At 20.1% G+C, this 12,449-nt stretch overlaps 1 protein-coding gene across 1 annotated transcript in view; it reads right to left on the reverse strand.

Moving 5' to 3' along the window:
• Positions 1-3,624: 3,624 nt before the first annotated feature.
• The window catches only part of LOC128958325 (neuronal acetylcholine receptor subunit alpha-7-like), a 33,293-nt gene continuing 24,468 nt past the window's right edge, over positions 3,625-12,449 (reverse strand). The window contains exons 5-14 of the mRNA XM_054304166.1: positions 10,037-10,146; positions 9,865-9,944; positions 9,243-9,327; positions 8,995-9,086; positions 7,993-8,213; positions 7,815-7,848; positions 7,687-7,713; positions 5,270-5,291; positions 4,877-4,964; positions 3,625-4,242 (exon numbers count right to left, since the gene is read on the reverse strand). Coding sequence (XP_054160141.1) covers positions 3,625-4,242; positions 4,877-4,964; positions 5,270-5,291; positions 7,687-7,713; positions 7,815-7,848; positions 7,993-8,213; positions 8,995-9,086; positions 9,243-9,327; positions 9,865-9,944; positions 10,037-10,146 — 1,377 coding nt within the window. The remainder of the gene's footprint in view (positions 4,243-4,876; positions 4,965-5,269; positions 5,292-7,686; positions 7,714-7,814; positions 7,849-7,992; positions 8,214-8,994; positions 9,087-9,242; positions 9,328-9,864; positions 9,945-10,036; positions 10,147-12,449) is intronic.

Genomic DNA, 12,449 nt, shown 5'->3' on the forward strand with positions numbered 1-12,449 from the left:
ATTAAAAATGTAAGATTTTAAATTTGAAACAAAATAATTTAATCTAATGTTTGAATATTTAATTATGTTTTATAAGAAGAGTATTATGTAATGTTATGTTTTTAAACTTAAGTATACACTTAAAAAATGCATCAACTTTTGTAATCAATTTAGCTTAAAAAGACGCAAAACTTAAAATAATTTTATATATGTTTTCATATTTGCTAAATTTTGTATTTAAATAAATTATAATATTTAAAATATAATTTTCAATATATATTAAAGTGTCAATTTTATCAATAATATATGCAGGTATATAATAAGTAATAACACACACTGTATATATAATATATCAATGAAATGAATTGTTTAATAAATAAATATATACTGTATATATATATATTTATTTATTAAACAATTCATTTCATTGATATATTATATATACAGTGTGTGTGTTTTTTTGTAACTAATATTGATGTAAAATTTTAGATGTGTTTTAGTTTCTGCTATATTATAAATAGAGATGGGCAAATAGAAATTTTTAATAAATTTTTTAAAGAAAATTTCTAGTAAATTTCTCAGGAATAAATTTCTATAGAAATTTTAGTTTATTATTATGCTATGGAATCCCCATATTTATAGATATTATATTATTATACGGTACACTAAATTACTATACAAATATTATCAATATCTATAAAATTAATATGATTTTTATAAGACTAATTATAATTAGACAATTATCTAATTATAATTAGTCTTATAAAAATAACTTTTTTATCATTCAATTATATTTTATGTTTAATTTAACTAACTAAATTTATTATTATTTTGCAAATTAATTAAAATACAATTAATAATATTTAGTTATTATTTGCAATTATTGATATTATGTATTGTTATAATATAACAAATATCATAATAACATTTTTGTTATAAAAACTTTTTAGAAATTTATTTTTGTTTTTGCCAACTCTAATAATGTAACACTACTATAAATTAATTATTATAAATACTAAAACAAATGAGATAATAACTGTATAATGAGTATATACAGTACAGTTTATATATTATAGTACAGTATATACAGTGTAATGATTCACTGATTTATAATAAAATAAACTTTATTAAACATACTATTCTTTGAACGCATTTTAAATATAGTACTAATAATAATAATATGCAATGAGTTTAATAATATCATCATATAATTGCTAAAATAGTATAAATATTTATTTTGTGAATACTTTACAAATAATATGCATAAAATTTAAACAGTAATTAAATATTCAAAATTGTTTTTTATTAAATAATAATGCAAATTAAGTAAAGCTATAATGAAACTTTTTTTAATTAAATAACAAATTACTATTTATTTTTCGTATTAATAATTATAAATAATGATAATTTTGTCTTTAATTTTTAAAAACTTATCAAAAAAAATCAAAGTTACCATTAAGTAATCAATAAATATATTACATTTGTAAATACTATTACACTATATTCAGTGATATAGAGCCGTATTTGCGTAAAAAGATTGAGTGAGTAATGAAAGTATGGTTGAAAAGTATAAGATATCATATGATTGTACAATATTTTAAAAATAATAGTAAATTTAAATCTTACCTGAGTTTAGTAATAAATAGTTTATACCATTTCAATCATAAAGTGGGTGAGTGGGTGAGTAAAACATTATGAAATTAGGATTTATTGATAAATTATTAGTCAGCTATAAACACAAATGCTATTAAATAGCAAATAATTAAAATATTATTACATATTATTTATTTATTTAAACATAATCTTAGTTATCTAAAACTATAATAGTTTAACTATTATTATTATATTTATTTAATTATAAATAAATATTAACAAATATATTTTAAATAAACTAAATTTGTTTTCTATTTTTAATCTCTATATTATATTTCTCTCTCAACAAGAGTTATCCCTCGATTAAAGATTTTCTATTAAACAAATATTAAATAAATATAAAAAAGAACAATTAAAACAATATTGTTTAAAAAGATATTTAAAATTGTTTAAAAATGTTGTTATTTATTTTATTCAAAATTAAAAAATATTTACAATTATAAAGAATTCAAATAAACATTATAGTTATTTAAAATTATTTTAAATAAATTATATATACTGTATTTATGATATATTAATTTTTTAAATACTGTACATTAATATCTTATTTTTATTTCACTAGTTATTAATATTTTTGAAAGTTTTTTAAAAATTATTTATGGATTACTTATAATTATATATATATTTAATTTATTTTATTTTATATTATTATTATTTTAACACAACTATATTTTTATATATTTACAATAACAATATTAGAGTTGCAATTATTTTAATTACTCAATTATACTATATTTAATTATAAATAATTTATAGTAAATTTCTTTAAAATTTTAATCTAAATAATTAACAATTTATTAGTTATATTTAATATAACATTTAAAACAAAATTAAATATAAAATTTTTTGATATATACATATATATAATTTAAATCTTATCAAATAAATATGTAATAAGTAAATGTCATTTTTTATAAATATTTTTTAGAGCTAATCATTTAAACTAATACATCAAATATGTTTGCTTTGTAAATGTATGTAAACTCTTGAATATTTTTCATACTACTGTATGTACTTTATCTATTTATTTATCTATTTATTTATCATTTATATACTATATATATCCTATATATTGTATTTTCATGTTGCTTTAAACTATATAAATTATATAATATAAAACTAAACAATACTGTATAATATAATAGAATGTAAATAAGCATTTGTGTTAATTTTTAAAGTAAAATACTAAAACAATTATTAAGCAATAATACTATATTGTTGATACAATTAATAATTTAAAACATATTTGCAGTCAATAAGATCCGTCAAATATAAGACATTTGTAGTTTGAGTTAGAAAATTAAAATTATTGATCCATTGATAAAGTGAAGCTCTCAGGTCTCACAACACTATATCACTCTATATATGTGTCAGTGAAATAACTTGCATTTTATGTCTAAAATGTAATTTTAGTGAACAACAAGCAAACAAAAATATATATATTTATATGAATCACAAATAATGTATATTATATATATATTATTCATATTTATAAAATATTTTGTTTAATTAATATTAACATTAATTATATTCTTGTTTATTTAGCACATTATTCGCTTAATAATATATAATATCGTATTATCTATATATTATCGGTATATAAAGTATATACTGTTCTTGTTTTACTATAAAGTGTATATACTATATATATATATTTATAGAATATATTAATAATATATTATAAATAGTTATGTATAATACTATATTATTTATTAAATTAAAATTATATAAAGCAAAATATTTGCCACAATAATGTACAGTATATTCTCTGTTATACAATGTTACAGTATTATACTTATATCTGTATACCAAATACTTACTCAAATTTTTAGCCTAATTAAATTGTAAGTTTTAAATACATATTGAATAAATTATAATTAATTATCAATTAATTGTTTAGCCTATCAATATGATACAATTTATTTATTAATAATGATTTATTGATTGATTTTATTGATTGATTGTTTGATTAAATAGTTTAATGATTTGCTGTTAAGCGATGAGATGTGGCGCAGACAAGAGGCAAACGGCAGTAGAGATGACGGCAAAAGTGGAGAACAATATAAGACAGAGTCTGTCGATAACCATCGCTGCAAACTTCCATTCGCTGATAATCTCTTGGAGTTCATCTTCACGTCGCATACGGTTTGTTATAAATTTTAATTCACGAAATATAGGCTGTAAATCACGGACACACATAGAGGCGGACACATTGTTGTGATGATGTGGACACGTCTCGGTCGGTGACGAGTCATTATAAGCACCGACATCCGTATCATCGCATCTATTTTGCACACTAAACACTGTTGGGTGATATGAATCTAGATTTGAATAGCAATAACAGGCGCCACCCGAACAATGGGTTGTCGACGATTGCATTTGACTAAAATCTTCGTCTCCATCTAAGACATGGGAACCATGATGTCGATGGTGTGTATGTGTATGTAATTGTTCCAATTCTTTTAATTTGTTGCTAATACTGGCCACTTCTTGGCGTTTAATTGGCGAAGCGGATGATGTCTGGTTATGTCGACCCCTCGGAGGCTTGACTTTACCCGGTCTATCAATCATTAGAATCCACGGCAACCACGTCAGGATAATTGTACGGATCTATACATATATCATATTATTGTTTGGTTTAATTATATCAATTTATTTAACTAAATCTAATAAAAGCACAGTTTTGTCAATATTTATATTATTAAATAAACAATATAAAACTAAACTAATCTGAATTTAAATTAAATAAATTTTATCAAAAGGTTAGAGTTTATGTTTAAATAATTAATGTTTTGACAACTTTTGTTTGTTTTCTATTAGTTTTAATAGATATTTATTATTAAGTGTTGTTTAATTCATTTATGTTGATTATGTCTAAACAAGTGTTGTGTTTTATGTAATCCATGTGAAAATTATCACATAATTCAATTGGGAATAAACACCAAAAATATTAGAGATAACAATAGACACAAACATGTAATTAATTATCAACTAAATTGTTTTAAATCAATAAATATTTAAAAAATTGTTTGTTTTATAATTAGAAAAATTAGATAATTTTTAAATGCTATTAATTACTAAACTATGAATAGATTTAATTTAAACTAATTGTTTTTTTTAACTTATAACAAACTGCAACCCATTTACCAAATATTCTTTATATAAATTTTTAAATATATATTTAAATAATATTAAAACAAGTTTTGTAATATAGTGTACTAATGAATATATTTATAGTACTAACCCATTGTGGCATATCGTGATGTTCAGTAGTTCTGTGGTGGAAATTAAGCACAATTACGGTCATCACTACCGAAAACGCAACCATAATCCTGGTTCACACACAACACACACAATCAAAATCAGTTTTGTTGCAATTATTACAATTATTTTAGTAAATTTTATTTTTCTACCCAAACATAAATAAATATATATATAAATCTTTGATAAAGCTTATCGTTCAATTAATTTTAAGTTAGTTTAGAATAAACATTTTTTTAAACTCATTTGTTTATACATACAAATACTGTATTGTATTTCATAAATAAAAAATTATTCTTAACAATGCATTACAAAATACTATTAGAGTATATCGTTATGAACTAAATTTTTATATGAATGATACATATGTACATACATTATGCACGCAAAATATGACCCTAAAAGAGCAAATAAAAACAATTTATTAATATTTTTGAATTACTTATATTTTAAATAAAATATTGAGTCACTATTCAGATATTTATTTTAGTATAATTTATTACTAACATAATTTTAATATAACAAATTTGATATCTATTGATGTAATATATGATTTGTATTCACATATAAAAGTTGCATTAAAAACAGGTATAGTATGCTAGTATACAGTTTAAGAGTGTTACACAATATTGGGAATTATTAATTATGATATACCTATATATAATATTATATTTAAAATAGTGTCTATTGTTCAATTTTTTAATTTTATTTTTTTGTATTTATTTATAATTTATATTGATACATTAAAAACTATCATTTTATTTTTATTACTGAACATTATTCTATATTTTGAATACTTTATCCTTAAAAATATATTTTATTTATGACAACTTTATTTCTCGTCACACAAGTTTGCACACAATATACTGATATAATTTATATACAGTTCAGTATGACTGGTGTATTATGTGAACATTTTTGGTAAATAAAATCACAGTTTGTTTTTTAAAAAAAAGTCAATTTACGATTAAAATATTGAAGCAATAAAAAAAATATTTTGATTACTTTTTACTTTCATTGCATTTATAAACTGTATGTTTAATATTAAAAATTTAAATACTTTAATAACTAAATTATTGGATATCTTGATTAAAGCAGCTGTAAATGTTCAGTCATTCATTGCGTTACTAAAAAATCATATAACTATTTGTAGTTATCTAATTCAATTTAGCCTCATTTGTTAATTAAGATTATGTTAATTATTTAATTTTATTTATGTATTAATGTATTAATGTTATTAAACATTAGTTTATCGTTTCAATATATTTACTTTTAATAGCGTTACCTAACTTAGTATTCAATAACATTAATTATGCGAAATTTACACATCAAATGAATTGATAAATATAATATAAAATAATAAATTAAATTAAAATTAACTTAATGACTAAAAATAGCTATATTTATCTAAAACAAATATGATTTTTATTTGAGTTTATTTTAGTAAAGTTGTATCTGACATTTACTGTAGATTTATTAAAGATATTCTTTTAATAAATTTATACTTTAAAATATTTTTTTAATTTAATGTTATTTAAAGCCTATATGGTTACAATATAAAATTTGTTGTAATGAATATTTTTAACAATGACCTATTTTTAAATGTATTATTTATACAATATAGAAAGATATATAAAAATTTCATTACAATTTAAAATAGAAATATAATTTTAAAAATAAACTTTTTAGATATGTTAATTAAATTTTTATTAATCAATTATATAATAAAATTTAATTTATCGAGAAAGTTAAATATGAATATATATAACAGAGTGTATAGTATATATTAGTAATTGAAAATTAAAAAAAAACATTTTCATTATAATTTTCAATACAATTTTTATATGTTATAACTTATATGTGTATATTTTTAAATATTTACAAGTGTGTTTAAATAAATAAATTTGAAAATAAATTCAAACTAAAAAAAGTTATCATTGATACCACTTTTCAATCACTGGTCAAGAAATCTACTAAATAAAGTCATAAAAATGTTATTACAAAAACCCTTTGACCAATTTTAATGTTTATTTTAAAATGAAGATACTGTATATAATTTATATGAATATTTATAAATTATTAAAAAATTACTAAACTTTTGTAATTAATTTTATAATTCAATTTTAGCCAAAATTATGTATATTTATAGTTAGAATATTTAGAATTTTTATTTTTAAAGTACAAAACTTACTTTATTAACAGAAATGTTTTATTTAACTTGAAAATATTAAAATAACTACTTTAATTTTATTAAAAAATCATTTTTTCAAAAAATGTTTAATTTTTTAAGTATAAACTTTATTATAAATATGTTATTCTTTTAATTTATAATTAATTAAATTCAAATAAAATAATTGTACGTGAACTATCTAAAAGTAACTAAACATATTTCAACAAATAAAAGTAGTTTACTAAGCAAATAATAATTTTAATGTTTTAACTAAAATTAGTTTTAAAAAATGACTTCAAATTTTTGATAAAATATTTTTTATCATTTATAAATCGAGGGATAAAATATATTTTAAAATAAACAACATTAAAATTGGTCGAAGGGTTTTGTAATATTAACATATTTATCACATTAGTTAATAGATTTTTTGACTGTATGTATACCAACATACAGTATATACTAAAATAAAAATATTTATGTGCTATACGTCTGTTTGTTTGTATGTTTTCTTTAATGACAAGTGAATAGTATATATAAATCATTGGTATAAATATACTATTGATTCAAATAGTGACTCAATTTTTTCGATGATAAGGTAGTAAATAAATCAAACTTATAATTACCGACAATCGATACGGAGTCAGATGTGGCTGTGGTTTTGGTATATATCAATAAAATATAATGTAAATAACAATTAGAAATTCAATCAAATTATCAATAAATAGAAAATTTAGAAAAATTGTATGAAAACCTGGCATTATTTCAGCCAATTGCATGAGAAATACCTATAATATTAAAGATATTACAGAAATAAAATATATAAGTGTATGAAATCTAATAGTTATGTTCTCAATATTTTATTAAATGATACATAAATATATAGTTTGAAAGAGAGAGAGAGAAAAAAAAATGTAGTACTGAGTGCTTACAATCATACTGAGCAAAATGGTTACTCCAAGAGTCAACTTCTCTCCAGAATCTGGAGGTAATGTAAAACTCAATAAAGTCATCGATGATATAATAACCGAAGGAATTATTAGATTGAAGCCATAATACAGAGTCCTCCGTCTGATCTTAATTGTGAACGTTATGTCCACATAAGGCTCCGGACAACAGGCATAGTATAGTACTGTACGAACTCCCGGTACACCTGTTTAGACAACAGTATAATAATAATAACAATTTTTGTTATTTCCAATCAAAATAACGCTTATTATTATTTTTATTATTAACACAATATTTAATAGTAAAACATACAGTATATTGCATTAAACTGTTTATATGTTATTGTATAAATTTATGTTTAAAGTAATTTTTTTTATTTATTATTCAACTAAATCACAATAAACATTTTTTATAATTTTAAATTAGTTTTTTCTTAAATAAATATATGTAGTCAATAGGGAAATTTATTTGACGAAAAAATAAAAATATCCTTTAACGATAACTTATAATACAATTGTAACAATGCTTAACTACTACATGTATAGTATGTTAAATACAAATGTAAACTTTACACAAAACTGCCCAAGGTTAAAATGAAATATGTGTATTATACAAATATATTATGTTTATAACCATAAAAACATATATTTAATAATAAGTTTACAATCTAACATATATAGGCTATGAACTAAAATAGTAATAATTTTAAATTCAAGTGCTTTCCTATAACTGACATTACTGTCTCTCATAGGACCTACATATAAATTAAAGAGTCAAATGATAAAAAAAATCTATAATTTAATATATATTTAAATTTTTTTGTTTTTCAAATAATTTGAATCAATTTAAACTTAATTGTTATAAATTTGATTATTGAGTTTGTCAACAATATGTCTAATTATTAATTGAAATAAAATAATATAATAATTATTTAATGAAAGACTTAATATAAGAAAGTAATATATATAAGTAGTTTGATTACTGACCCATAAGAACCCACTCTCCGTTTGCTATATAAGTGGATATATCTCCTCCATCTTCACTTGAAAGTCTTAAATCTAATGCAAATCCATCGTATCTAATGTTAAAAGCAAAGTAATGTTATATTAGTTGTTATGTTTAGCACTTATTAAATGTGTGTCTCATTAGAAATACAACAACATTATAGGTAATATGTATTTAGAGTCAGTCTATTATAATTGAGGTGTGATATCAATATAAAAGTATAACTCACGTCCAGCTGCCAAACTTCATCTCACATTTTTGATCATCAAATGGAAACCATGTTATATCGATCTTACAGGTGCTCTTAAATATGCCTTTAATATAATATTATATAATAAATAACAGTCAAAAATAAACTAACAAATTAACATTACTATCATTTGCATCCAAATAACTTTTATTGTAATATCATTTCAATTTTAATCAACAATTCTACACAAACACACACAAACACAAACACACACACACACACACACACACACACACACACACACACACACACACACACACACATACATACATACATACATACATACATACATACATACAGATACACACACACCCACTCACTTACTGACTCATTCTTTGTTAACTTTTACTAATGTTTTGCTTATTTATTAGTGAAAATCTTTTCAAATAATATTTAAATTTATTCATCAAAAATCAATATTTAATTTAAATAAAAAATTATTTTTAAAAAGTTCAGACTATTTTTATATATGTTATATTTTTATAATCTTCACTAACAATAACTATTTGAGAATCAGTCATATGTGGTATATATATATAAATATATATATATATATGGTATAAAAGTAATATATAAAAATTGAAATTATGGTTAGACCTACCGGGAGGCACATATAAACAGCTACCATTATTGCGGACCACTATATTTGTATGAAAAGTGCCGTCAAATTTTTCATCAGCACTGTTGACCAATAAATCAAATCATATAATTGTGTTTAAAGTAATACATTTATCAATATTACTGTATATTCTATATAAATATAATATACAAACCTATTATACATAAGAATATCTGGTTTCCAGATCTTGTCGGGAGTTATTCTCAAGTCTTGAATACCTCCGTATTCACTGGCATTCCAACGGAGATTAGTGTCAACCCATTCCTATATATAGACAGTCGTGTATTGAATACTCAGTTATATCAATAAATTTTAAATAATTGTCATTTTTATTTTGATGTTATGATAACTATTGTAACTAATCGTAACTGATATCTGATTCTTGCATTACAAACACTATTGAAAAGTCAGTGATGAGAGAGTTTAGTACTAAAGCGAAAACATATTTTAATGATTCAATTGCTTTGGCCATCAAATGCTAACATAAGATATGAATACAATAGATATGTTGTATTGTTAGGTCAAAGCTTTTTTCAAATTTATTTCAATTGTACTCTTAATCCTCTATTGATTCACAGTTGGTCTTCAATATCTAACTGTCATTTAATAAAATTTTTGTTACTATAAACCTCTTGACTTCTCACTAACGATATTTGAAAATTTACATTTTCAGGCAATAGTCTAATATTTACTATCGATTTATAAAATATAATTTAATATTTTGCTTTTCTATCATTTTGCTTACTATCTTTTAATATTAATATTTTAAAAACTCGCATTTTATATGTAAGCCTATATATATTTATAAATTTGTCATAACATATTTTGTCATTTTTATATTTACAAATAAGTTTTCAAACTTTAAAGTTTATAAATATTAAAAAATCTAATATATTATAATCAATACTTTAATACTATTAATATTATATTGTATATAAGAAATAATAAAGTATAAAATTTTCATAAAATTATTATATTTTTAATATAAAAAATAAAATAAACTATGTATATTATTATTCTACTATACAATAATTTTTATAGCAATAAATAGCAAATTAAATATAAAATAAATTATGTAATTATTAAATTATAGACTTGTTTTAGTGTCTTATTTTAAACTTATTACATATTTTAAATGTAAATAAAAAACATTATTAGTAAATGAATGACCAATAATTTTTATAAATTCATAAATATATTTCTATAATAGTTATCAAAACATAAAATTTAATAATCATCACAAATAATAATTTTAATTTATATAAGTAAATAATATTCTCAAAATGTCATCTACATTTAAAAAAAATAAAAAACAGCTTTAAAAAATTTAATAATTATTATTCTTATATTTTTGATTATGTTAGCATAAAAATGTGTAATTTTATATAAATATTAAATATAAATTACTGAAATAACTAAAATATTTATGAGTCACATAACTAACTGCAAAAATAAATATACGGTATTATAATTATTGCAATATTTCTGTTGTATTCATATTTATTAAATGATATTGAAAAATATATGAAAATTTTTGCTTAAATTCACTTTTTATTTAGCATTTATGAAAATTATAAACTTTTGTATAATTAATTTTATTATTAATTTTATTATATTATTTAAAATCAAAAATCAAAGTGAAACTAGAAACTTTAAAATAATATCAAAAAATATAATATAATAATTATTATACTATAATGTATTTTAGAGAGTAAATATTTATAAATATGAATTATATAATAATTTACCATAAGATATAAGTATAATATTACTTTTAATAATAACATATTTTAATAAGTTATCTTTTTCTAAATGTTAGATCTAAATTTTAATTAATTAAAAAATATGTGTTAAACAAGTGATGACCATATATTATATAAGTTATTTACCCATAAGAGCCATATCAGCGTAAACTATATTCATATATCACACGGTTGTTATTGAATGTTACCGTTAGCACTGTTAGCACTGTTAGCACTGTTAACACTGTTAGCACTGTTAGCATTGTTAGCAAATACAACAACCGATCAATGAGTATATTAATATGATTTATAACAAATAGAATATTCTTCGTTTATAACACAGTCTTATAGTAGATATTATATTATATCTAACAGAATATATTAATACTGTATATATATATAAAGATTTTTATATTTGGCTATTAAGATATGTGCCGAAAAATTTCTAACATAATATTATCTCATTTGGAGGTTATATCTTAACAATGTGTTTGTGTCGTCTACTGCTTTGATGAATAATAAACTAATCGATAAAAATATAAAACAAACAATTTTTGTGAAAATCATTTTATGCTTTTTATCATCTTTATGTGCAAAATACTTAACATATACGGTATATATATATCAAACAATTAAGTAATTGAATTAGTCTATTGAATATTTAACAAAACTGTTTCTCGTTTTTATACATTAAGAGTAACAAAAATATAATACCATAAATAGCTAATATGATTTTTAAATTTAAAAAAATATTTATCATATAATATACTCAGTATATATTATATTATACTGTACAGTATTGTTATTAAATACAATTTATTATTA

Source organism: Oppia nitens, unplaced genomic scaffold, assembly GCF_028296485.1.
Source record: "Oppia nitens isolate AA-2021 unplaced genomic scaffold, nextdenovo-longstitch-racon4-pilon3 scaffold3_pilon_pilon_pilon, whole genome shotgun sequence".
NCBI lineage: Eukaryota > Metazoa > Arthropoda > Arachnida > Sarcoptiformes > Oppiidae > Oppia > Oppia nitens.